We start from the raw sequence: 27,936 nt of genomic DNA, 5'->3' as shown, positions 1-27,936 counted from the left end.
ATTGGAGATGAAATTCTAGGTTGCAGGCTTTAAGCATATTGAAAGTTTCTCTAACATCGAATTCTGCTTTGACCAAAGGTCTACTGAATTGCTTTCCAAGCAAACAATCTAAGGTTCCCTTTCGACTTTCATAGTGTTTTAAGCCTTATACTAGTTCTAAAGAAAATTTCAAAGTAGAGGGAAATAAACAAGATCCAGGGAATAAAACCGACAAAGAAAATCCGGAATAGGAAAAGGATTAACAAATGAAATAAGGAAACCAAAACAGACTCCATCCTAAGCTAAAAAGGACTTGCTTCAGCTAAACATAACTGTGAAAGATAAAGCGGCCTTCTTGCTTGACGTTGGGGTCGAATTTGCTGGCAGTTGATGTGAGAGCTGATGAGAGAGCTCGTGGTTGTTGGATGTGATGTCAGCGAACTTCGACCGAATTATGGACTGATATCCACTTCCACTATTTTGGAGACCAAGCCTGAATTTTTTATCTTTGTTGCAATGTGTTTGGTTGTTACCATCTTAAACTTTTTCAGACGATGCATCGACCGAATTTCTTGTGGGAGGGTCTCTAGATGTGGACAATTCATGATTTCTAGTTGCTTGAGGTAACCCGTTGTAAGGTCTTCAAATCGTACTTTTCTCAGATTCCACATCTCACTGATGCACAAGATTTCAAGTTCACTCATCTTGAACACCAATTTTCGACCATTGTATGCATTACGCAGTTTGAGGCGACTTAGGTTGGGCAACTCCATTAGTATTGGCATGGGGTCCTCGTCAAGACAAGTATTTACCAAAGCCAAGTACTCTATCTCACGAGGGAAACTATCGGCACTTGGTAGCCTAGCTATGCATCCATCAAGCCTCAGTGTGCGTATCTCGTTACGCCTACGTAGAACACGAATCTCGTTCAAACAAGACATCATTCTGAAGCGAAACCCTCTCAGAATAAGGTGATCAAGTTTCTTCAAGTTAGCTAGTGCTGGAAAGAGCTTGCTTACATCCGAGTATTCATCAATTTCTTCAATACCCAATTTATATAGACTAGTCATCTTCTCCAAGTTCGAGGCTTCATATGTCCAAGAATATATAGACATGAAGGTCAGGGTCTCAAGATTTTGTAGTGCATCTACTTTTAAAGGCTTTCTGCAAATCACATCAGACATGTTGAGAAGACGAAGGCCACCAATTTTCTTGATAATATCCGGGACCTCCACCATAAAGTTTAAACCTATATCGAGAACCTCAAGTCTTTTCAAGCCCCCCAATGAGTGTGGGATCTCTTCCACATAATTGTTTCTCAATCCCAAATACCTTAACTCAGTCAATGTCCCGATAGATTTTGATAAAGTCTTCACCCCAAAATCTTCCATGTCAAGTATTTTGAGGAGTTCAAAACTCCTCCAAAAAGACTGGCCTGCGTCGTCCAAGTATCGACCACCTCCATGGAAGATGAGAGAAACAAGATACTTGTCTTGATTCGTAGAGTGATTAAATTTGTCTATGCCACAAATGAGGTGTAAGATTTGAGAAATAAGACTTTTGTCTTGATTTGTGGAGTGATTAAACTTGGCTCTGCCACATTGAATAACACGATGACGAGGACTCTCTATGGGTCGATCATTTCCATTGTTCCTTAAGATCTCAAGGCCTATTTCCTCCTCTGCTTTTTTGATGGATAGCATGTGTAGTAGAGGATTCATGCGACACCTTTTCACTCTATACATTTCTGGGTACGGGTGGACGACTTCAATAATGGATTGATCAACTAAACTGGCACATGGTGTAAATCCTGTATTTACTCCATTGGCAGCCCAAATATGATGCAACTTATCTTCTCTCATTATTGCATTTTCCTTAAAAAAGGACATATGCAAGAAACAAGACTTAAGTTGTTCATCCAAGCCATTATACATCGGTTCCAACAACTTCAATGATTTACTCAAATCAATTGAATCAAAAAGTTCTTCCCATTCAATCCCTAAAAGTCTTTGCTTTGCTTTCTCCTTTCCAACATCTATTATAGCAAGCGGCAAACCCCCACATTTTTTTAACATCTCTCTGCCCTTCCTCTCCAACTCCTTTGTGAATTTGTTTTCAACACTTGTAATTTTATCAACTGTTTTCAAAAACAATTGCCAGCTCTTATCAGAATCCAAAGCTTTCATCTCATGAGTGTAAAACTGTCCATGTTGAATCTGATGGCAACTGGTGATCAACGATCTACATCCATGCCCTGATTATATACCATGTTAAGGACTTAATGCAATAAGGGAGACAAAGAAGGATATTAAAGTGTGAAATTAGGAAGTCCTACATTGTGCGTGTACATATACTTCTGAAGAATTAGTTTTTGTTTCGTAATGTATTTTGACTGAGTTAAATATGGGCCGAAACATATTGTTCAAACCAAAATCTAACACACTTTAAATGTGTAGGACCTAAATGGTTTTTTATGCAATTGTAAGAGACCAAGATTATACTCCATATAATCTAGTTTGAAAGATTTCTATGCCTTGTAAAAGCATATTAACATCTATTTCTATCTATAAAGTTGAATAAGTTTAAGCATGCAGAATTGATTCTAACATAAAAAGTTAAAGAAGCATACTTGTGGCTGAGAGTATTGCAAGGTCTTCCAAGAAGGATGTGAAGCGCATTTCTGCCGCACGTTGTCGAGAACTATAAACCATGGCGGCATTTGTTCCAGGTGCCGGAGAAGCATCTGTTGGAGACTCTGGTTGTCCATCTCCTCCAGCCACAACAAATCTCCATCAAGTGTCACCAACTGGCGTATCAGTTCCACAAGCACCTCATGTTTACTTGTGTCACTAGAAAGGCTTACCCAAGCACGGCCGCGCTTGAATTTTTCAATGATGGCTGGATGGTTGTATGCTTGTCTCGCAAGAGTTGTCTTTCCTATACCAATCATGCCTTTGATAAGAATTAGTTTCATAATAAGCCATATCTCTTCAGTAAGAATCACTTTAAACACCAGCTGTTGCACGTCTTTCTCCAAGCCCACCACGACACCTTTGTCTTCTTCTTCTCCAGCACTTTCTGAACTACTCACCGCCTTACCAACTCCAAACTCCATCATGCGCTTTTTTATCATCCTCAGCGCATAGAGGTTCTCGGAGATATCATAAGGCCCCATCCGCGATTTGTGTTTCGCGGAACCTTGAGCTATCTCAGCAAAGTCAGCTAGCAAATATTTTAGCCTGCTCGTCTCTTCAGATTTATTGTCTCTGAAGAAGTCCGACATCATTCTGAGCTCTTTTATTAACTCTTTCAGGGTTTCTAGTGTTTCAGGCTTGTAACGAATAAAATTATCGGTCCTCGGCAACTCAATCAGAAAGCTCTCCAGTTCCCCTATCACCCCTAAGATGATGGCCTCTGACATGCTTATAGGCAAACTGCACGTACGAAAATTGACAACATTTACTCTGTAATGGTTATCTCAGATTTTGCTTCATTTTTACCTAATGGATATTTCAGTAATATTAACTCTGAAGAAAAGCACTAAGATAAATTCGAAAACAACTCTATTAACTAGGAAGCTAAAATAAAAAATTATAAAACAAAAAATAAAAAATAGTACTCCATGTCTCCGTCCCAACTAAGATAGTCATATCCTTTTTGAGATGTTCAAACTAAAATGAATCATTTCTTTATTTAACAAAAAAAAAACATCCAATCAATTCTACTGTATTTCATCATTTAATTTACTCCCTCTCTATCTCTCCTACTTTTCAACACAATTTATGAATATCTTGAATATCTATGTTCAAAAGTTTTGACTCAAATTAGTTGGGACAAAGGAAATATTTAAAAACCAAATTCCGTTGGGGTGCTCAAGCTCTCCACTAGGCTAAGGATGACAATGGGTCAGATGTAGATCTACTCTTGCAAAACTCAATCTAATACAAGTCTTTTATGTTTTTGTTAAGATTTACCGGGTCTTAAAAAATAAGAGTCGGGTCGAGATCCAAAATATCCATGTGTCCCCATGAATGTGGACTTGGATCCTAATGAAATAGTTTGTACTAGTAGTTTTGAAGGGGAGAGAAAGAAGTCTTATGTTAAACTCATATTATTATACTCCCTCCGTCCCTAGATATTAGACCCCTATTCCACTTTGGGATGTCCCAATACACTTGAACCATTTCTATTTATAGTAAAAATTTACTCTACTACCAACCACTAAACAACTATCACCTAAATTCTTGTGCCCAAAAAGAAAGGGGTCTAATATCTTTGGACGGAGGGAGTACTATAGTTATAACTTATATAAGCTTCAAATATATTAGATTCTGATTCATAAGATTTGTAGGGTCTACGAATATATTAGATCCAGATCTAGATCCGGATTATTTATATTTCAAAATTAATCTTACACAAATCTCCATAATATCATAATTAATTAATTAATTATCAGTTAGATCATTATTAACACTATATTCCATACAAATTACATAATCCAAAATATGTAATAAAAGAAAACTGATGATATAATCTCCAACCGAAATGAAACACAAAAGCATATAATCTACTTAAAACAAAACTGAAATGGAATAAATAAACTTTAAGTGGTGTAACAAGACAGTGACGAACTATTCTGTCACCAATTAGTGATTAACGCTTTTCAGTCACTTAGCCGTCACTACTTCTTGAAATTTTCGCTGTTGTCACTAATTCCGTCACTAAGCATTTTTTTAGTGTCATTCAAACAGTCAAATCTTATATTTTATCAATCTATCATATCACTCCTAATAAACGATCCCTACATATATGTAATAAAGATTCAAATAGTCAATCTTGTATTTTTGTAGTGGTGTCAACATCAAATATCCACATGATCATAAATCAAGCCCTAATTAAATTTAACACTGCACGAGAATTTTTGCAATGTTGTCTTGTCAGTTAAATAAAAAGAGAATAAAATAGGTGAATAATGATAGTAATATACCGTACTTGATATTCATCGCTCCACAATCTTCGTTGACAGTGCTCCTAGCTCGGAGTGGATGGACATCTGTGGTGATGTCCTCAACATTCATCGCTCCACAATCTTCTTCGACAGTCCTCCTAGCTCTGAGACGACGTCGATAGACATCTGCGGCGATGCAGATTCCAATCACCACCCATAGAAGCATAAATTTAAGTACATAGTATGTGGCTATCAATACTCCCGCAACGCCAACACCAACGCCGATCACAACCCATTGATTTGGGCTCTCAGCGTTAAGATGCACTGATATCGGCATTCGAGTTTGGAAAACTACGCCGCAGGAGCGAGGAAACAGTTTTTGACTCTGTGCAGAGGATTGTTAAGTAAGGAGTGAGAACCTTTTAAGAAAAGCGACAAAATATGGGAATAGAATATTTGTAGTACCTAAATGATCAGCTCTTAAATAAAATTCAATTACACAAACTGTGGTAAATGATAACCATTATTTCACCACACAAAGTCATACAACCATAAATCATTATTACCATGTATGTCCCAGTCATCAATGTGTGAAATGAAACATAGAACAATTCGAAATAGGAGTATGCATTAGTTTGGCCTTAAAATCACCCCAAAAACCCAATCTTCACACAATCTTTTAACAATAGGATCCTCAAAAGGCGACATTACAATAATCCATATCCAAAATATGTCATAAAGTAAATAGTTAAAAAGGTCAATTTTGGTCATAAACATATGACCAAAATATGAATTTAGCTGAAAATACACATTTTAAAAAATGGGTCCATAACATATTAAAATGTTGCCAAAATAGTCCTTTTTTTACAGTTCCGTCAAAAAACTAAAGGGCAACGCTAATTGCACAATGGCATGACCGTTAGTTCTTTGACAGAACCGTAAAAAAAGACCACTCTGACAAGTGAATGTTTTGGATCAAATTCGTATTTTGTTCATATATTTAGGACCTAAATTGACTCTAACAATGAATTTGGATCCAAAATCTAATCCAGATTCCAATCAAAATCTGAATCTAGACCTATATATTTATACTGATTCCGATCCTAATGCAGATCAAATCTAATTTGGCTCTAATAATGAATCTGGATCCACTTATTTGTACTAGATCCAAGATCCATTAATACTCAAAATCTAAAATTTAAGGAGAGTGCTTAGATCTGAATCATCTGATCATAGTCCAAATTTTTGAAGAATCAAATTCTAAACAATTAATGAAACTGGATCAAATTCTAAAAAAACAATGGGAAAAACAGTAAAGAAGAAAAGTTCCCAAATATAAAAAGCTTTTAACCTTTTTTGGTTTATTGTAGTTAAGATTTCTATGTTATTGAAGTTGGTAAATCTTCTTAACTCATTTCACCCAAGCTTTTTGTGTTGAAAGCTCAATTTTATGAAGCAAATGAATTCAAATAAAACAACACAATTATGAAAATATACAGAGAAGTACCTTTTGTAAATTATTCTTCTTATCTTTGCGGTCTGGATTCAATTTTCCGATTTAATTCTTTTCCTTGTCTTCGCATATGAGTTTGAGTTTAAAGATATGTAGGAATTTTGAAAAACTAATTCATAGATTTAATATGGTCAACCCAATTAGGATTACATGGAGAAATAATTTTAAATAGTGCAGCTGGCTGGCTTAGAAAATAGTGATAATATAATTAAATCATCGTTTCCAACAAGCAATTAATTAGTGTCCACATTAATAGCATCCTTTTACGAATTTCGACGGGGCAATTTAATTAAAGTCAAATTTTATGATCATAAAATAAGATTGATTGTCACACCTAATCCAGCATAGTTATAATTTAGAGGAGAGTTTTGAAATGCTCTCGAAAATCTTAAATTAATTTGTTGATGTGAAACAATAAAGAAAGAGTAAAGGTCAGATGTGGTCCCTAACATATGGTCGTTTTATCAATTTGGTCCTTAACATTAACTTTTTGATTATTTTGTCCCTAACAAATAAATTCGGACCTGAATCGGTCCTCACTTAACAGAACCGTCAAAAAATAGACGATGACCAAAATTTGACTATATTAAATTACTAATGGTAATTAATTATACCTAATTATAATTCTTTTCCTATTATAAAAATTGGAAAAAAGATAGTATCAGTTGCAAAATGAAATGAATAATTTATAATTTAATAGGAATTAAGAATTATAATTAAGTATAATTAATTACCATTAGTAATTTAATATAGTCAAATTGCAATTATCGTCTATTTTTTGACGGTTCTGTTAAGTGAGTACCGATTCGGGTCCGAGCTTATTTGTGAGGGACCAAATAATCAAAATGATAATATTAAGGACCAAATTGATAAAATAGTCATATGTTAGGGACCACATTTGGCCTTTACTCAACGATGAATGAATCAATTCATATTATGCTTCTCATAAGGGTATATTAAAGCCCAACTAAATCACTTAATTAATACTTCATTCGTCCCCATTAATTTCCAAAACATTTTAGAAAGATAGAGCTAGACCTATTTTGTGATAAAGAGAAGTAGTAGTACTATATTCTCATTTTTTCAAAAAAACTTACAACATGAATAAAGAGTTCCAAAATATTTTTTTAGAAAGATAGAGCTAGACCTATTTTGTGATAAAGAGAAGTAGTAGTACTATATTCTCATTTTTTCAAAAAAACTTACAACATGAATAAAGAGTTCCAAAATATTGTTCTATCCTAATTAAAGTCTACTTGGATTTGAGTATAAGTGTTACTTTGCACTCTTGCAAAGTTGCAGTTAACATTTGGCTCTTTCCAACGACAAGTTGTAGACTAAGTGATTGTGTAAAATAATTGCCACATTGATTAAAACTAGTAGTCTTAACAACCTAGGTTTGAAATGTTATGTTGCATCAATTGGAAAAGGACAAACATCAATTGGATCACTATATATACTATTGTCCCTCAAATAAAATTTTGCAACTCGCATGAAATAATTGAACAATCAAAATTACCTAATTAATTAATGCCTGCCACAAGGTTATGGTTACATATTTTCTCATACAACTGGTCTTTCTTTCCTTTCAATTGCCTCTCAACTTTCAGAGCAAGCTAACACACATCATCATAATTCGAATATTAATGCAACTAGACAATGTAAGGAATTATATTTCAGTTTAAAACACCCCAAAATAGCAAGCAACCGTGTGCTCCTCTTTCTCCTCGACATCACAACGCATCTATAGGCAATCAAATTCATTAGTACAGTCCTCAATAGATTATTCACTCACAGAAAAATACAACGAAAAAGAACTTAAAATATAACAAAATTATGAAAATTATGGAAAAAAGTCAAGAAAATGATGAGCCTCTTAAAATGATGTCAAACGGTCAAAACCATGAGTTTGACTTGTCAACCCATTTCGCAAACACATGCAATTTTATAGTCATTCCAACACAATTGTCATTTTTGTCAGTGTTATTAATAGAATTACATCACCCCGAAAACTAGGTGACAAACTAGGAAATATTAAAGAATATGCTGGCAATCAATAATTTTAATTCAAACTAAAGTGATTATAGTAATAGAATTACAATTTTTAACCCGATAAAATTTCAATTTGATTGTGCCCCAATTCGAATAGGGCTGATTGATTTCAAATGGGGCCCATCTAATGAAGATCTCTAATTATCACTTCTATGCAATCCACCCATATCAGGTTGGGCCTATATCACTACTATGCTATCTCAAGCGGATCGTAGCAACGGATTATTTCCTTTAAAATGAGTTTGTATCGATGATAACAAGTTAAGATGAAATTCTTGGTTGCAGGCATTAAGCATATTGAAAGTTTCTCTAACATCGAACATTGCTTTGACCAAAGGTCTACTGAATTGCTTACCAAGCAAACAATCAAAGGTTCCTATCGACTTTCATATTATTTTAAGCCTTATACTAGTTCTAAAGCAAATTTCGAAGTAGATTCTAGTTTGTTTTACCCTTTATTTGTAGATAAATGTGCTTCTTTGTGTAAATTGAGGCCGAATTATATTGTGTTTTATAATCTTTTCAGGAGAAGGAGAAAAGTGATGATGACATGTACTTCAGCTTGTTAAATTCAGATTAGTTAATTTGAATTGGGTTTATGTTGTACAGTTACTTACTTGGAGTTGAACAGTGTGAACAGGATCTTCTAATATGGTGAAATTGATAGACATTGTTAAGATTGTATGAAGAGTAAAAGTCAATTTTGGTATTACACATATGACCAAAATATGAATTTGACCAAAAACATTCACTTTTTGAAAAAAACGGGTCCATAACAAATGAAAATATCGTCGAAGTAGTCCTTTTTTTACCGTTACGTCTTAAAACTAACGGTCAACGCTAATTGCACAGTGGCATGACCGTTAGTTTTTTGACGGAACCATAAAAATAGGACCACTCTGACAAGTATTTCATTTGTTATGGACCTGTTTTTAAAAAAGTGTGTTTTGGACCAAATTCTTAGTTTGTTCATATGTTTAGGCTAAAATTAACCTTTACTCGTGTATGAATCTATTTGTCTCTTGCTTCCTGAAACAACTAGATCTAGATAAAACAACCGACAAAGAAAATCCGGAACATGTAAAAGATTAACAAATGCAATAAGGAAACTAAAACAGACTCCATCCTAAGCTAACAAGGACTTGCTTCAGCTAAACATAATTGTGAAAGATAAAGCAGCCTTCTTGCTTGACGTTGGGGTCGAATTTGCTGGTAGTTGATGTGAGAGCTGATGAGCGAAGTGACCTCCGTATTAACACGAATATCAACTTCAAATTATGGACTGATATCCACTTCCACTATTTTGGAGAGCAAGCCTGAATTTTTTATCTGTGTTGCAATGTGTTTGGTTGTTACCATCTTAAACTTTCGCAGACTCATCGACCGAATTTCTTGTGGGAGTGTCTCCACATGTGGACAATTCATGATTTCTAGATGCCCGAGGTCAGCTATTTCACATTCTTCAAATCGTACTCTTCTCAGATTCCACAACCCACTGATGCACAAGATTTTAAGTTTTCTCATCTTGAACACCAATTCTCGACCATTGTATGCATTCCGCAGTTTGAGGCGCCTTAGGTTGGACAACTCCATTAGTATTGGCATGGGGTCCTCATCAAGACAAGTATTTACCAAAGCCAAGCACTCTATCCAACGAGGGAAACTATCAGCACTTGGTAGCGTAGCTATGCATCCATCAAGCCTCAGAGTGCGTATCCTTTTAAGCCTACATATACCACGAATCCCGTCCAAAGAAGACATCATTCTGAACCGAAACCCTCTCAGAATAAGGTGATCAAGTTTCATCAAGTTAGCTAGTGATGGAAAGAGCTCGCTTACATCCGAGTTTTCATCAATTTCTTCAACACCCAATTTATACAGTCTAGTCATCTTCTCCAAGTTCGAGGCTTCATATGTCCAAGAATATATAGACATGAAGGTCAGGGTCTCAAGATTTTGTAGTGCATCTACTTTTAAAGGCTTTCTGCAAATCACGTCGGACATGTTGAGAACACGAAGGCCACCCATTTCCTTGATAATATCTGGCACCTCCACCATAAAGTTTAAAGCTATATCGAGAACCTCAAGCCTTTTCATGTCCCCCAACGAGTGTGGGATCTCTTCCACATAATTGTTTCTCAATCCTAAATACCTTAACTCGGTCAATGTCCCGATAGATTCTGATAAAGTCTTCGCCCCAAAATCTTCCATGTCAAGTATTTTGAGGAGTTCAAAACTCTTCCAATAAGACTGGCCTGCGTTGTCCAAGTATCGACCACCTCCATGGAAGATGAGAGAAATAAGATACTTGTCTTGATTCGTAGAGTGACTAAACTTGGCTCTGCCACAATGAATAACACGATGACGAGGGCTCTCTAAGGGTCGATTATTTCCATTGTTCCTTAAGATCTCAAGGCCTATTTCCTCCTCTGCTTTTTTGATGGATAGCATGTGTAGTAGAGGATTCATGCGACACCTTTTCACTCTATAAGTTTCTGGGTACGGGTGGACGACTTCAATAATGGATTGATCAGCTAAACTGGCACATGGTGACATTCCGGTTTTTAATTCATTTACAGCCCAAATATGGTGCAACTTATCTTCTCTCATTATTGCATTTTCCTTAAAAAAGGACATATGCAAGAAACAAGACTTCATATCTTTATCCAATTCAAGATACATCGGTTCCAACAACTTCAATGTTTTACTCAAATCAATTGAATCAAAAAGTTCTTCCCATCCAATCCCCGAAAGTCTTTGCTTTGCTTTCTCCCTTCCAACATCTATTATAGCAAGCGGCAAACCCCCACATTTTTTTAACATCTCCCTGCCCTTCCTCTCCAACTCCTTTGTGAATTTGTTCTCCTCACTTGTAAATTTATCAACTATTTTCAAAAACAATTGCCAGCTCTTATCAGAATCCAAAGCTTTTATCTCATGAGTGTAAAACTGTTGATGTTGAATCTGATGGCAACTGGTGATCAACAATCCACATTTATGCCCTGATTATATACCATGTTAAGAACTTAATGCAATAAGGGAAACAAAAATGGATATTGAAGTGTGAAATTAGGAAGTCCTACATTGTGCGTGTATATATACTACTGAAGAATTAGTTATTGTTTCGTAACGTATTTTGATTGAGTTAAATATGGACCGAAACATATTTTTAGAACCAAAAGCTAACACACTTAAAATGTGTAGGACCAAAATGGTTTTTTATGCAATTGTACGAGTCCAATTTTGAACTTTAGTAGTGATAAACTCTTAGTTTAGCAAGTGTTTTGGATGTTTAAAAGTACATATTCTAGTGTTTTATAGCACATTACTTGAGTTTTCATCTGTTATCCCCTATTTTAGTGTTTTGATAAGTTTTGTCGAGTTTTGTAGTCACAATAGGTGAAAACGGACGAAAACGGCACCAAAAACCTTTGATCAGGTGTTTGCAGTACAGAAGACCGGGCGTTTGCAGCATGATCGTGAGGCGGGGAAAACGCCCGGGCCCGGCGTTTTGTCACTTAAAATCGCCCGGCCAGGCAATTTACCTATTCGCTGTTGTTTTCCTATTTTTCGCCCCGGGTATAAATAGGACCTAGGGTTCGACTTCAGCATACTTTCCGCATGCCCCAGAAGCCGTCTTGACAATTTGAGAGAAAATTGAAGCGACGAAGAGTTGGAATCATCAACGGTTTGAAGATGAAGACGATTTGCCATTCAATTCACCCTTGGGTGTATCTTCATTAGTTTTCCTATGTTTAATTCATCTTCTATGGATTTTTCTTGTGAATTTGCATTGAATATGAGTAGCTAAATCTTTTGTAGAGTTTTGGTGAAGACTACAATGAACGCTTTTGATTAATTCAAGGACTTTTGATTACCTATGCTCTTGTGATTTCTTTGTTTCATTCTTGAGCTTTTTCAATTCAATTGCTTAGCTACCAATTTGGTTTGTTGACCTATGAGTAATCGAGAGATACCTAATTATGATTGATAAAAAAATAAACAATATCTATATAATTTGCATTCGAGAGAAGGAATTCTAGCGTGAGGGCTTGAGCCTTTTGTTTTACGGAGTTACTTGTGAAGTATTAGAAGGAGACTTCAATATTAATGGTTAATCAACGGGTTGAGTGCACTCAAGAGAGGGCTTAGCCTAGACTAGCGGCTTTCCTAGTAATCCTGGAGACTTCAATTGGGTAATCGAAGTTGTTGAATTGTTCGCATTGTGTTTGTTGTAGTTGGATCCAAGGCTCTACCTTGTTCTCTTATTTGAAACTCATCTTTTGTGCGTGCTTTTAGCTTGTTTATGTTTAATTGTTTTCCAAAATCAAACCTAACTTTCCGGATTGTCTAGGTAGTAGTTAAAGTCGGTTTGTGGTACTTGAGTTTGCACAATTTGTCTATGTGGGATGCGATACTCTTACTTGTTTATTGCTACACCAGTGTTACGGACTCAATTCCCACATCGATTGTGAGAACAACTGGTGTGGGGTATATAGACTAAATTGGCTCTCTCACCTAACAGGCTAGTCTTTTGGGCTGAGTTCTCATGTTTGGTCCGTATCAATTGGTGCTTTCATTGAGAGCCCAAATGGCTCGGAGTGGTTTCCGGGCAACGAACTCGCCGTGACCAACGAGTACGTTTGGGGCCGACTCGGAGTGGTGGCCTGAGAAAGAACCAGCCATGACCAACGAGGACGTTGGCCCTTAAAGGAGAGTCCAATGTTACAGACTCAATTCCCACATCGGTTGTGAGAACAACTGTTGCGGGGGTATCTAGTTTGAAAGATTTCTATGCCTTGTAAAAGCATTTTAATATCTATTTCTATCTATAAAGTTGAAAAAGTTTAAACATGCAAAATTGATTCAAACATAAGAAGTAAAGAAGCATACTTGGCTTTGAGCAGCGTGCAAGGTCTAGCAAGAAGGATTTGAAGTGTATTTCTGGCATCACGTTGTCGAGAACTATAAACCATGGCGGCATTTCTTCCAGGTGCCGGAGAAGCATCTGTTCGAGACTCTGGTTGTCCATCTCCTCGAGCAACAACGAATCTCCATCAAGTGTCACCATTTGGCGTATCAATTCCACAAGCACCTCATGTTTACTTGTAAAACTAGAAAGGCTTACCCATGCACGGCAGCGCTTGAATTTTTCAATGACGGTCGGATGCTTGTATGCTTGTCTAGCGAGAGTTGTCTTTCCCACACCAACCATCCCTTTGATAAGAATAGGTTTATAAATAAGCCACATCTCTTCACTGAGAATCACTTTAAACACAAGCTGTTGCACGTCTTTCTCCAAGCCCACCACGACACCTTCATCTCCTTCTTCTCCACCACTTTGTGAACTACTCCCCACCTTACCAACACTAAACTCCATCATGCGCTTTTTTATATTCCTCAAAGCACGTAGGTCCTTGGAGATAGCATAAGGGCTCTTCAGCCACACGTGTATCGCTGAAACTCGAGCCATCTCAGCAAAGTCAGCTAGCAAATTTTTTAGCCTGCTCATCTCTTCAGATTTATTGTCTCTGAAGAAGTCCGACATCATTCTGAGCTCTTTTATTACCTCTTTCAGGGCTTCTAGTGTTTCAGGCTTGTAATCCATAAAGTCATCGGTCTTCGGCAACTCAATCAGAAAGCTCTCCATTTCCCCTATCACCCCTAAGATGATGGCCTCTGACATGCTTATAGGCAAACTGCACGTACGAAAATTGACAATATTTACTCTTTAATGGTTATCTCAGATTTTGCTTCAATTTTTCCAATTGGATATTTTAGTAATATTAACTCTGAAGAAAAGCAATAAGATAAATTTGAAAACAACTATATTAAGTTGGAAGCTAAAATAAAAAAAATTTGAACAAAAATCAAAACTAGTACTCGTATTCCGATTTGAGATGTCCTAACTAAACTGAATCATTTCTTTTTTTAAAAAAAAAAACATCCAATCATCTCAACTATATTTCATCATTTACTTTACTTCCTCTCTATCTCTCCTACTTTTCAATACAATCTATGAATATCTTGAATATATGTGCCCAAAAATTTTAACTCAAATTAGTTGAGAAGAAGGAAGCATTTAAAAATCGAATTGCATTGGGGTGCTCAAGCTCTCCACTAGGCTTAGGATGCCAATGGATCAGATGTAGATCTACTCTTGCAAAACTCAATCTTTTATATTTTCATTAAGATCTACGGGGTCTTAAAAAATAAGACTCGGATCGAGATCCAAAATATCCACGTGTCCCCATGAATGTGGACTTGGATCCAAATGAAATAGTTTGTACTACTCCCTCCGTCTCTAATAATTAATCACCATTTGACCCAGCACGAGTTTTAAGAAATGTAATAGAAAATGAGTTGAAAAAGTTGGTGGCATGTGAGTCCTACTATTATATGTTTTGTAATAAAATGTAAGTGTGAATGAGTTAGTGGAATGTAATGACCACTACCAAAAATGGTAAAAGTGAAAGGTGACAAATTTTTAGGGACGGACGAAAATGGAAATACTACCTCCGTCCCCCAAATATTGACACACTTTGAAAAAGTGAAAGGTGACAAATATTGAGTTGAAAAAGTTGGTGGGATGTGGGTCCTAAGTATTAGTTTTATAATAAAATATGAGTAGAAATAGTTAGTGGAATATGAGATCTACTACCAAAAATGGTAAAAAGTGAAGTGTGTCAAACTTTCAGAGACGGATCGAAATGGTAAACTGTGTCAAACCTTTAGGGACGAAGGTAGTAGGTGACAAATTTTCAGGGATGGAGGGAGTAGTAGTCTTGAAGGGGAGAGAAAGAAGTCTTATGTTAAACTCATATTATAATACTATAGTTATAAGGGGTGACATTATATTGCTAACTATTTAAATTGCTAACTCTGCTAACTCATCAATGTTGTGTTTTAAAAATGTCAACACGGTGACATTAAAATGTCAACACATAATATCAACATATTATATTGAAGTTCAACAAAATTATGTGTTGACATTTTAATGTCATCGTATTGACATTTTTAATACATTTCATTGATGAGTTAGCAAGTTAGCAACTTAAGAAAGTTAGCAATTGATCACACCCCTAGTTATAAGTTTCAGATATATTAGATCCCGATTCATAAGAATTTTAGGGTCTACGAATATATTAGATCCAGATCTAGATCCTGAATATTTCTATTTCAAAATTAATCTTATACAAATCTGCATAATATCATAATTAATTCAGTTAGATCATTATTTACACTGTATTCCATACAAATTACATAATTTAAAATAAGTCATAAAATGAAAACTGATAGATATAAACTCCAACCATGAAATGAAACACAAAAGCATATAATCTAGGGGTGGTAAAATGGGTAGCGGGTAATGGGTAATTCCCATCTCGACCCGCTACCCATCGGGTATCGGGTAGCAGGTACCCGATGATAACGGGAAATGGAGCGGGATCGGATAGTGTGTTTTAGAGTTTTGCGGGTAGCGGGTATATCCGTTACCCGCCCGGATATACCCGTTAATCCCAATAATACCCGTTATTATTAGTATTAGTCATATACCATCTTTTAATACAACCTCTGTTCCATATTAATAGAGGCGTTTCAAATAGTTAAAGTAGAGAAAAAAAATAAATAGTTAAATAATAATAAGCCATATACGCATTCATTTTGAAAATTAAAAATAAATAGTTAAAATGGAGAAAAAGTAAAGTAAGAGAGATAATGACGTAGAAAAGAGTATTTATATTATTATTTTTCCAAAATGAATAAAGAAAATGAAACGCTTCTATTAAGACAGAACAGTGGGAGTACTTTATATAATCTAAGAGTTCTTTTAAACGTTTTTATATTCCAACGAACATACAATTAAAAACTCAGCGAAACTAGCTATATCCCCTCACTTTTATTCTCAATCTATTTAAAGCTTACCATCGATATTAATAAAGTAGATTAGAGAACATTGACGGCTATTATGGTTTTTAAATTTTTTATTAGGATATAGGGTCGGGTACGGGATACCCTACACGGGTATCGGGAAATCCCGGTATGTCTCGGGGCGGGTATTGGGACAACAAATTTGGCTAAAATCGAGTATGCGTACCCGACTTGTCGGGTGCGGATACCCGCGGGTAACCCGTTTCCCTTTAATTTTATTAGATACTTTAATACACTTAATTAAAAGCATTGTGATCCATATTCCTTGGTATCTCTACTTCCAAATCAAATCAACATAAAAAATATAATCTAAACTATATGAATCGGGATCTAAAAAATTATAATCAAGATCCAAACCATATAATGAATCTGGTCCTAAAAATGAAGCAACAAATAAAAAACATTAAGAATATAAACCAAGTTCTTTGATTGAGATTTATATGCTATGTAATATAGTAAATCTCCTCAACTCATTTCACCCAATCATGCAGCACAAATTTATGAAGGAAAGGATTTCAAAAATCTATGTAAAACAACATATAAAATCATAAACATGGTGAATTATGAAACAATTCTGATGCAAAACGTGTAGAGAAAATTGACTGAACGGAGAAGAAATTCAGAGAAACCCTAGTTTCAATGAAAAACGAAATATTATTATCAAAATTCAACTGCGGCCCAAAACAAAAGCAGCGCTATTTATAAGCGTCTAAAAAACCCTAGAAGTTCAAAAGGAAATAAAACAGAAAATTAAAAATTAAAATTAAACCCGAAAAAACAGTAAATTGCAGTTTTCGCCCCCTAAACGATGTCAGATGGCCAAAATCCATCGTCCATCATCGCGACTAGTTCGATCCCAAATTGCGTTCCGCATGTACCGTGCGAATTTCAAATCATTCTGACACCGTAGGTTTTTGCTCGATTTCTATGTTGAAACTGCATCAAATTCAAAGAAGAGAAATTACCTTTTGCGATTATTTCTTCTTATCTTCGTCGGCGACTGTGAATTGAATGGAGAAGTGTGTGAGATTCTGGATGGGATTTCAACTACAAAATCGTGGGCTTAATATGGTCAAATTGATTGGGAATAAAAAAAAATTGATTATCTCAGAAGTATAATATTATAAACCATGTGAAAGGAAGAAAATAAATGCAGGCACCATTATTTATTAACTAATATCGAGTGCATTAATCAGTCCTTGACTTTAAATATTAACAAATGAAGATGACTCAGCCACACCTAAGCCAGCATAATTATAATTATACCATCGACCATGAATTAATTCATCAAACAGTAAATTTAATTGTGATTAGGTAAATCTTTATTCTACACCATTAATTGATCGATGATACCTCTAAACTTAGATATTTTTAGATAATTACGATCATAATCCGTTTATGTGTATGGTTTCAATTGTACAAGAATTCTTGGCTCGAAAATCAGTAGTTTCCTTATAATTGCGTTCATTCTCCTTAGATTGTTACATAAAATTTCTCTCTTTTACTTTTGCATTGTACAACGCTAGCTTTGTACCATGATATCTTCAATCCTCTTCACCATGATTTCCTCAATCCTTTGCTGATTTGGCTACTGATATAATTTGTATAGACTTTCCAAGGTTGATTGCTATAAAAACCTGTGGAGGAAGAAATCATCTCTTAATACGACTCAGGAAAGACCCGGCAATAAAAAGGAGTTATTTGAAGACGCACAACATTGGAAAAAGAAGCATAAAATACAAGCAACAACTTCAAATTATGGATCAAATAATTCCAAGGAAAATATACTCAATTGAATGGTAGAGTGTAAATCTTTCTAGAGTTGAAAGAGATTTAAACTCAATTTAGACAAGTTTTAGCAAGTTAATTATTTGAGAGTAATAAAAATTTAATCAATCAACCACTACCTGACGAAGAACAATAAACTAATATAACAAAAAAAGTTTAGTCAGCTTATATTGTGGTTTTCGATGGCATAATTTAATCTAAAGTCTCCTCGAAATAATAATAATTATAATGAATTAAGTGTGAAGGATTAATCAACTTAATGAAATATGCGGCATCAAGTTGCATGCCAGCTATTTTGTTAATTCTTTTATCCTAATTAAGTACTACTAGTAGGATTTGATCAAGTCTCTCCAACTTCGAAGAAGAATCTCACTCAATAAAGATATTTTCAAACAAAATATTACTCACTCCAGCCTCTAAAAATGAAATATTTTAAAATGACAGTAATTTTAATGTAAATCGATTAAAAAAAATTAATAGCAAGAAAAGTGTATTAAAAGATTATTGATTCTACTTTATAGGAGAGAATTTTTTCTTAAAATAGAAAGTTTTTTATGATAAATTAAAAAGGAAAAGATATCTATTTTTAATAGACGAATCGAAGGAGTACTATTATTAACATAAGAAGTGTCAAATATTAGTTCTAAAGATTCCTTCATTTTGAAAGTTGACTTATTATTATCTAAATTCTTTGGCTTTCACAGCTCTTTGAATAAGAAGTCAATGGTACAACGAAATGCAGTGAGCTAAAGTTGCAAAATGGAAATAAATATTACTACCTTGTAATTCAAATCACATTATTAACTTTTTGCTAAGTTTGGTTGTTACCATCTTTAACTTCCTCATATGCTTCATTAATTGTTTAGCATACAAAAATAATATTTCATCTGTTCCTAAAAAAGAGACAACATTTAACACGATATGAGTTTTAATGCACAATTGATAAAGTAAGAGAGAAATAGAAAAAAAAGTGGTTGGAGTATTATTGGAGAATGGAACCCATCTCATTAAAGAGAAAAATATTTTTTAAAATAAAATTGATTTATTTTTTAAGGGACGTTCTAAAATGACAAATGTGCTTTACTTTTAAGGGACGGAAGGAGTGTTAAATGGGTGGCTTAGACAAGTAGATGCAGCCACTTGCTATTGTTATTAGTAGATAGATTTATAATTTTATAATGTGTTATCAAATTAAATCCCAAATTGATATAAAGTCCAAAGTTTGGTATTCATTTTGATACAAATTAAACTTTAGCTGCCATTATGATATGTTGAATATTGGTGGACTATATTTTGTTGGACTTGTGTATTTATTCAGTTGGGCTGACCCTGATTGATTAAATGCAGAGGCCCAATGTTTGAGGTCCATCACTTACCTAGCTGCACCGATGGCTGCCACATAGATGTTTCACCCGGATCTTGAGTTGGGGTCGTTGGACCCAGGGTTGTTTATTAAGTGAGCATCGCCTCACTTTAGTCACTTATTCTAGACACTTCTATCTCTCTCTCATTCCTGAGACTCTCTCCGCCTTGTGAAGACCTTGAGTTGGGGTCGTTGGATCCAGGGTCGTTGGAATCTGACGAAGTTTGGTGTTGAAGAAGTGAGAACTTGTGAAGACCTTGTGAGTTCTGTGAGTTTCTAGTGGTTGTGAGCTGAATAGGCGGTTTGGTGGTAGTCGGTGTAGCTAGGTTTTCTGACTTAGAGTTCGACGGTTTCCCATCTTCTGACTTGTGGCAGAAGCGTGTGGGGAGGTCCTTGGCCTGGTAGTCACTGTTGTGACCTAAGTTATATCCTTACTTGTTCTTTCTTGGTTACTGGTCGTCTATTGCTCTTGTTTAGATCCGAGAGGATCTTGTTTTGGGTTTACTAATACTTCTACTTAGTGTGCAGATAGTCGAATGAGCTGGAGCCTCAAATCTGGTAGAAGACTTGAGAATAGCTAGGGTTTCGATTAGTCAGCTCTGTAATAAGTAGACTTGTATTCGTGTTTTCCCTTTGTATCTTGGCTTGCATTTCTGAGATTAGCCACCTCAGATCAATATCAATAAAAGAGGTTACAGTAATTAGTGAATCCCGAGTGATCTGATCCCTATATGATACATGAGTCATACTTTGATAACCATATATGAAATTAACCCCAATCGTAGTATTACATTTAATTGTATAATCTTTTATTGAAAGCGGTTACATAATAACTCCAAGATTCATGTCTTCAAATTGGCACGGCCTCAACAAGCACCATCTTTACCCATTCTTTGCTTTTGTTGGGATCGGAATAGCAATCCGCATCGGAATAGAGAAGGTGCACGACACGAGCAAGATTGACAACGCGTGTGAGGATTGGCATGGATGCCGGTGTTGGCTCAAGGCATTCTTGATTCATATCCTTCCATGTGTTCTTCACTCGTTGTTTAAGCTGAGCACGAGCATCATCCTCCAACACGCCATATTGTTTCATGTAGCAATGTATTGCTGAGGGTTTCTCCTCATACTACATGAATTAATTCGATAAATAAGAGACAATGCAAATGTAACATATGCATAACACGTGCATATGTTATATAGTACGTGCTTAGCGCCTAAGCACTAAAGCGCGCACACACATGCTTAACACAACCAATAAGAAAATTTTGATTTAATTCATATATATATACACGATATACCTCGTCTCCAACTAAGTCATCCATTAGTCGACCAACTACGGATGATGCTCGTACTATTAGAGGTTCCTTTGTAATCCAATCGAAATCTTTTTGACTAACTTGATCTCCCATACCCACCAAAGAAGTTGTTGATGCCATCATGTAACCAGCAGACTCGAGGGACACCTTCATATACTCGTCTAGTGTTGGAATATAATCATTATACAACCATTTTGCCTCCTCAAAATATGACATTGCTAACTTTTTCATCTGCAAACAAATTCAAAAAACTCGTTAAATAAGATGTGGGCAAATTGTCCGAAAAACCTGAAATTTGGTCATGAATATTGTTTAGGGTTTGGGATTAGTTAAAATTTGACCAAACTTCATGATTTTTTTGACAGTTTCGTTTACTATGGAAAGATGAATACTTCTTGTGTCGCATATTGGACGCGGTATGATTCTTCGATTTTCTCCATTTCATCTTCTATTTCAGTATAAGTATCAATAAGGCTTCGGTAGCACATTTGGATGCATGGTGGTGAACCCTCCAAGGTCTCATTAACATCCCAACTGAAAGAAGACAATAAAAACACATTTGTTAATTAGGTAAAATTTATTCAAAACAATTGTACTAGTAAGTAAAAACTAACTGAAAATTTGCATCCAACCATTGAACACTGTCTGTTAGAATCTGTAGTTCATCTAGCGTTGCATATTCATATGTGTCGTCAAGAATCGAAGCCATACATATGGCTTTCAGTAATATTCTTCTTGCTTTAGCATAGCTTGGCTCAAAGAAGACTCCTACCATCCACAGGTACAATTCTGTAACCCTATCTCTTGCATAAGGCATTTTATTCTTCACGTCCAATTTCTTCCACCACCTATTTCAATTAAATGGAATATAAATTTAAATAACTGAAATCAAATTATAGAATTATAATAAAATGAAATCACAATAATTAAATATATGTACCTTGTAGCATCACTAAGCTCTCTCTGGTGCATCTTTTGCACTAGGTTGAAATCCAATTTCGCGAAATTCAGAAGTATTTCATTATGTGACTCGTCTTCTTGGTACACGGAAATGAACTTTCTGGCACCTAGTCTTGTGACACTCAAGCGGTTTGGCATCCTTAGAGCTTCGTTAATACGTTTGGAGAGAGACACATCAGCCTCCATATTTTGTAGTGAAGCATGAAGATAAGACGAACAAAACCCTATTGCTTTTTCCAGAATTTCCTCGTCGTGTTTGAGAAGATGAGCCGCCTCGTATAAGCTCAACAAATCTTCAACGTTGTTTTTCAGTGACGCCCCATAATTTCCTTCACCGTCAGTGAATTTGCAAAACACATCTGTTGAAGTAAAATGTTAGTAATTGTATTTCTCAACGAAAGGTGTGGTTGTAGCATGTAAGAATCTTACCACATGGGACGTTGTAACCTTGTTGTCTAAGCAAACGAAAGCGAAGAGCCACAATGCGTAGATCATCATTGTCTTTGCTATTTTGCTGCATGTGACTGTCAGTAATATATTTCAAGGATTCTTCAATTTCTTTTTCAAAATGATATTCCACTCCCAAGCGCTGGATCACATCAATGAGTTCCAGTTTAGACGATGAATCGTTTGGAGTTTGAGTTAGCATTTTTCTGACCAGTTCTTTCTGCTTTGCGAGCTTTTCTTTTTCAGCATCAGTGATTTTCTACAAAAATAATAAGTACATTAGAATTATACTATAACACACTGTACGAAATAACAATTGTTTTGTAATCAGATATATACCGTGTTATCGGAATCATATTTAAGAAAGAAGTCTCCCCAAATAGAAGGATGAAATGTCGCAGATTTGCGAATTTCATCTAAGCTCTTGCCGTTCTTGATTGGAACAAGTGGTGAACACATTTCCATCTTACTGTATATATGTTTCTAAGAAAATGTGTGTGTGTGTGAGTGAGATAGATAGATAGATAGATTTGGTGTTTCATTAGAAGAATGTGAAGGTATTTATATGTCTTCGTTGGTGTAAACTCTACTCAAAATAACTTTTTTTATTGCTTTAATAGATGCTTATTTTCATAGTGTTTCTTTCTTGGCTAGCGGTAGTTTTGTGGCGTTCTTTCTTATTAATTTATCAATAAATTAGGTGCATGTGTAAAAGATATGATTGTTTAGATAAAAAAAAAAAACAGATGATTTGTTCTTTCTTATTAATTTATCAATAAATTAGGTGCATGTGTAAAGATATGATTGTTTAGATAAAAAAAACAGATGATTTTTGGCGTTCCATGCCTTAATTTTTATATGTTCACGTCCCTGTCGGAGCATTATAGTATTACTACATTGTCAGGTGTTTATTTGGGGTCCAGCACCATCTTATTGACTGTTTTATTACTATCTAAATTATTATATATGTCTCTCTTATTCTTGTCTCAACCGAATTTAAATGTATAACAAAGACCAAATTTAACAACAAGATCTTGTAATCTAATGGACAATAAAATATTTTGTTAGTTATTTTATGCTCATTTCCATAATGATGTACATTCAATGTAATAATTGTTGTAATGCAAATGCATGATGAAGTACCGTCAATGTTATAATGATGTATAAATACACGTTGTCTTCTTTTCTAAACTATTTTGATCTCCATTTGCAACCAAAATTGCATCATCTGATTTGGTGTTTCATTTGAAGAATGTGAAGTTGTATATGATACCTATCTAACCCCAATTAGTTTGATCCCCTTTTTGTGGTAACCCAAAAACAAATTCGTCAAAGCGGACAATATCAAACTAATGTTGATATCGACGATCCTAACAATAACATCCTTGTTGTTGAAACAAGGAAACAACTAACTCTTTTGCAGTTGAATCCACATTCTCACAATTCATGAACTCGGATTTCAATCTGTTGTATGTCCTTCCGTCGGGAGATCACTTATAACGTTCATTAAATCATCCATTAAATGTGCCATAGAATCTGGCACACCTAGATACGATACATGTAAAGGTGTAATTTATAGTGAGGGGGAGAGAATTTCCTTCACTGTCAGTGAATTTGCAAAGCACATATGTTGAAGTAAACTAGTTAGTAATCATATTTCTCAACGAGAAATTAAAGGTGTGGTTGTAGCATGTAATCATATTCATGCGACACCTTTGCACTTCTTTGGTTACTTGGTACTGGTCCAGGACTTCAATGATGGATTGACTTGATAAATCGTATTTACATGTGTTTTTAACCCTTGTAGCCCAATCTGAACTTCGTGTTTTTAATCCACTTACGGCCTAAAGTTAGCAGACTGAAACCTACTTTTATATATTGGTTTAATAATAAAATATGAGTGCTATGGGTTAGTGGAGCGTAGGGTCCACTTACCAAATATAGTAAAAGTGAAATAAGACATTTATTGGCGGACGGACGAAAAAGGAAAAATGGAACATTTAATAGCGCACGGAGGGAGTAGTAAAATTAGGGAATCAATCTTTTGAGTATAATGTTGATGATTTTTGAATCTTTAATGCCACATATCACTTTCAATGACAATTCATAAAATTCTCAAAAACTTACCCTCCATCCCTGAAAATTTGCCACTTATTTTCATTTCCGCTCGTCCCTAAAAATTTGTCACCTTTCACTTTTACCATTTTTATAGTGGGTCTCATACTCCACTAACTCATTCTCATTCACATTTTATTATAAAATTAATATATAAAAGTAGGAGCCGCATACTACTAACTTTTTCAATTCACTTTTTATTACATTCCTTAAAACCCGTGTCGGGTCGAATGGTGAAAAATTATAAGGGACAGAGGGAGTATAATTTATACTCCATGCATCTTTTAAAAATAAAAATTATTTATTTTTCTATGCGTCTCTTAAAAATAGAATTTTCCATTATAGAAAACTTCTTAATATCTAATGAGAAGAGGCTCATTTTCCACCAACACATTTGTTTCTATCTCTCTTACTTTTGCATTAAAACTCATGTTGCATCAAAAGTTTCTATTTTTAAGCAAACGGAAAGAATATAACTTTCTCAATTCAAATTATTTTTTCACATTCCATATATATTTACAAGGATTCTAACAAAATCTATATAGCATACGTCCGGACGAAGAAATTTGCACAAAAAATGTTATTTTAGTATATCTGTAATAAGGAATGCGTTGTATTGCTAACTTTCTTAAATTGCTAACTTTGTTAATTCATCAACGCAGTGTATTAATATATGAACATGTTGACATTAAAATGTCTTAACACAATTTTGTGTTGACATTAAAATGTCTTAACACAATTTTGTGTTGACATATTAATATACTATGTTAATATTTTAAATATCGATGTTAACACAGTGTATTTAAATGTGAACTAAGTTAACAGAGTTAGCAATTTAAAAAAGTTAGCAACAAATCATACCTCTCTATAATGATATGCAGTATAATGTTTTTAATTGATAAAGACGCCACCGCTTACCACCTGGACGCCGCCACGCTGCCCACCATCGTTTGATGATTCAATAAGTTTCATTGTGATTAGTAGGGATGTCAATGTAGCCCACAACCCGCGGGCTGGCCCGAATAGCCCGCTAAATTTATAGGGTTAGGGTCGAAAATTTCTAGCCCGGTAAAAATAAAACCCGATAAGCCCGCACCCAATTATCTAGATATTAGTAGGTATTAAAATATCTAGATATTTTAAGAGAATTCTCTAGATTATAGATATTTTGTATAATTCTCTAGAATTAGGATGTATTAAAATATTTAGATATTTTAGTAGAATTTCCTAGAATGTTAGGAAAATATCTAGATTTTTATGGAGAAAAAATCTAGATATAAAATATTATAGAGAATTCTAGAATATGAAGTGAATCCCTATAAATAGGGGAGAGTTGTAACATTTTGGATAAGTTGAGAAGTTGTGAAGTTGAGAAAGTTTGAGATATTGAGTGTTCTTTCCTTCCCCACATCAAAACATCTCCTAAACCATTTCCTACATATTCCACCCATCCTCCTCTCAAATATTTCCTCCAAACTAAATTATTCCTCCAATATATATCCTATATATTTCCAACAAAGTGGTACCAGAGCCATAAGTTCCTACCTATAGTATGGCTAACTTGCCGTCGTTCCAAGTCCCCATGCTCAATAAGAGCAGTTTCGATAATTGGAGTATCAAGATGAAAGCGTTATTAGGAGCCCACGACGTTTGGGAGATCGTGGAGAATGGCTACGAGGAGCCACAAAACGAGACCGATCTATCCCAACAACAAAGGGATAGATTGCGAGATGCGAGAAAGAGAGACAAGAAGGCTCTCTATCTCATCTACCAAGCTCTAGGAGACGACGATTTCGAGAAGATCTCGAGTGCAAGCACCGCCAAAGAAGCGTGGAAGAAGCTTCAAATCTCGTGTGTTGGTGCGGAGCGAGTAAAGAAGGTACGCCTCCAAACTTTAAGAGGGGAATTTGAATCTTTACATATGAAAGAGTCCGAATCAATTTCGGATTATTTTTCAAGAGTCATGGCGGTGTCAAATCAAATGAAAAGAAATGGTGAAAAATTGGAGGATGTTAAAATCATGGAGAAAATATTGCGCTCTCTAACCCCTAATTTTGAGCACATAGTAGTTACAATAGAAGAAACAAAAGATTTGGAGGAAATGACCATCGATCACTTATTGGGTTCGCTATAAGCATATGAGGAGAAACAAAAGAAGAAACAAGAAATTGTGGAGCAACTTTTGAAGTTGCAAGTAAGCCCAAAGGAGAACGAAGAAAGCTCGAGCAATGGTGGTGGCCCACAAGGAAGAGGTCGTGGACAAAGACAAGATCGAGGCCGTGGTCGTGGTCGAGGATATGCTCGTGGACGTGGACGTGGACGTGGACGTGGACCAGGACCAGGACCAGGATATTTTTCAAACAATGAAGAAAGAAAGGAGTTCCCAAATATGGGACGAGGAAGGAGCAATCCACAGTCGAGGTACGATAAATCTTCTATAGAGTGTTATAATTGTCATAGATATGGGCACTATGCTTCCGAGTGCAGAGACACAAAATCAAAAGTTGAAGAGAAGGCCAATTATGTGGAGAATACGAATGAAGAAAATGGATGTGTTCTTCTAGCTTATAAAGGAGATGCTGGAAGAAAAGATGATATGTCGTACCTCGACACGGGAGCGAGCAATCATATGTGCGGGAACAAGAGCATGTTCGTGGAGCTTGATGAATCAGTAAGTGGCAACGTCTCCTTTGGTGATGAATCTAAAATTCCAGTTAAAGGAAAAGGCAAGATTCTAATTCGTTTAAAAAATGGAGCTCATGATTTTATTTCAAACGTATATTACGTGCCCAATATGAGAAACAATATATTGAGTCTTGGACAACTCTTAGAGAAAGGTTATAACATTCACATGAAAGATTATAGCCTTTCAATAAGAGATGGCAAAAATGATTTAATTGTCAAAGTGCCAATGTCCAAGAATAGGATGTTTCTATTAAATGTTCAAAATGATGTGGTGAAGTGCCTTGAAGCATGTTATAAAGATAAGTCTTGGCTATGGCATCTTCGATTTGGGCACCTAAATTTTGGTAGCTTGAAATTGCTATCAAATAAAGAAATGGTACGAGGATTACCACCCATCGAGCACCCCGATCAACTCTGTGAAGGATGCTTAGTTGGGAAGCAATTCAGAAAGTCGTTCCCAAAGGAGTCAAGTTCGAGAGCACAGAAGCCATTAGAGTTAATTCATGCAGACGTGTGTGGACCAATCAAGCCAACCTCCCTCGGTAAAAATAACTATTTCCTGCTTTTCATTGATGATTTTTCAAGAAAAACGTGGGTATACTTCTTGAAGCAGAAGCATTTGACGCATTCAAGAAGTTCAAGGCTGCCGTCGAGAAAGAAAGCGGTCTACAAATCAAAGCAATGAGAACCGACCGAGGTGGAGAATTCACATCTAGGGAGTTTCAAGAGTTTTGCAAAGAAAACAAAATTCGGCGGCTATTGACGGTTCCAAGATCCCCCAGCAGAATGGAGTTGCCGAACGAAAGAACAGGACTATCGTCGAGATGACTCGAAG

At 35.5% G+C, this 27,936-nt stretch overlaps 3 protein-coding genes across 4 annotated transcripts; all 3 read right to left on the bottom strand.

Moving 5' to 3' along the window:
• Positions 1-184: 184 nt before the first annotated feature.
• On the bottom strand, positions 185-5,264 carry LOC148929774 (putative inactive disease susceptibility protein LOV1). The gene is made up of 6 exons (XM_089057020.1): positions 5,052-5,264; positions 3,913-3,917; positions 2,609-3,413; positions 2,513-2,543; positions 1,538-2,233; positions 185-1,471 (listed from the first exon to the last, which is right to left on the bottom strand). Exons 1-6 carry the CDS (start codon positions 5,262-5,264, stop codon positions 432-434), a joined length of 2,790 nt encoding a protein of 929 aa, XP_088913146.1. The 3' UTR covers positions 185-431.
• Positions 5,265-9,726: 4,462 nt separating this feature from the next.
• On the bottom strand, positions 9,727-14,187 carry LOC148929773 (putative inactive disease susceptibility protein LOV1). The gene is made up of 2 exons (XM_089069595.1): positions 13,401-14,187; positions 9,727-11,500 (listed from the first exon to the last, which is right to left on the bottom strand). The coding sequence occupies exons 1-2, from the start codon at positions 14,176-14,178 to the stop codon at positions 9,768-9,770; spliced, it is 2,511 nt and encodes an 836-aa protein (XP_088925721.1). The 5' UTR covers positions 14,179-14,187; the 3' UTR covers positions 9,727-9,767.
• Positions 14,188-20,425: 6,238 nt separating this feature from the next.
• On the bottom strand, positions 20,426-24,182 carry LOC148929772 (bicyclo-germacrene synthase-like). Of its 2 annotated transcripts, XM_089069583.1 has the most exons (8): positions 24,171-24,182; positions 22,641-22,724; positions 22,284-22,560; positions 21,835-22,213; positions 21,527-21,742; positions 21,287-21,428; positions 20,877-21,125; positions 20,426-20,704 (listed from the first exon to the last, which is right to left on the bottom strand). In XM_089069583.1, exons 3-8 carry the CDS (start codon positions 22,501-22,503, stop codon positions 20,426-20,428), a joined length of 1,485 nt encoding a protein of 494 aa, XP_088925709.1. In that variant the 5' UTR covers positions 22,504-22,560; positions 22,641-22,724; positions 24,171-24,182. The 2 variants fall into 2 exon arrangements, with proteins under 2 accessions (XP_088925709.1, XP_088925708.1); XM_089069582.1 differs by lacking the exon at positions 24,171-24,182 and having other exon boundaries at positions 22,641-22,766.
• Positions 24,183-27,936: the final 3,754 nt, after the last annotated feature.

Source organism: Salvia hispanica, chromosome 4 (genome assembly GCF_029641045.1).
Source record: "Salvia hispanica isolate PSC_SH4W2 chromosome 4, Shi_PSC_v1, whole genome shotgun sequence".
NCBI classification, from domain to species: domain Eukaryota; kingdom Viridiplantae; phylum Streptophyta; class Magnoliopsida; order Lamiales; family Lamiaceae; genus Salvia; species Salvia hispanica.
This window is presented reverse-complemented; position numbering and strand designations above follow the sequence as displayed.

Coding starts and splice junctions, on each gene's coding strand:
- LOC148929774 (XM_089057020.1), bottom strand. CDS start 5,264: ATGCCGATATCAGTGCATCTTAACGCTGAGAGCCCAAATCAATGGGTT. Junction 2,544..2,608: donor TGCAATACTCTCAGCCACAA/GTATGCTTCTTT, acceptor TCAACTTTATAG/ATAGAAATAGATGTTAATAT. Junction 2,234..2,512: donor TGTTAATATGCTTTTACAAG/GCATAGAAATCT, acceptor GTATATAATCAG/GGCATGGATGTAGATCGTTG.
- LOC148929773 (XM_089069595.1), bottom strand. CDS start 14,178: ATGTCAGAGGCCATCATCTTAGGGGTGATAGGGGAAATGGAGAGCTTT. Junction 11,501..13,400: donor CTTCTTGCTAGACCTTGCAC/GCTGCTCAAAGC, acceptor AACATGGTATAT/AATCAGGGCATAAATGTGGA.
- LOC148929772 (XM_089069582.1), bottom strand. CDS start 22,766: ATGGAAATGTGTTCACCACTTGTTCCAATCAAGAACGGCAAGAGCTTA. Junction 22,214..22,283: donor AGGTTACAACGTCCCATGTG/GTAAGATTCTTA, acceptor TTACTTCAACAG/ATGTGTTTTGCAAATTCACT. Junction 20,705..20,876: donor ATGACTTAGTTGGAGACGAG/GTATATCGTGTA, acceptor TAATTCATGTAG/TATGAGGAGAAACCCTCAGC.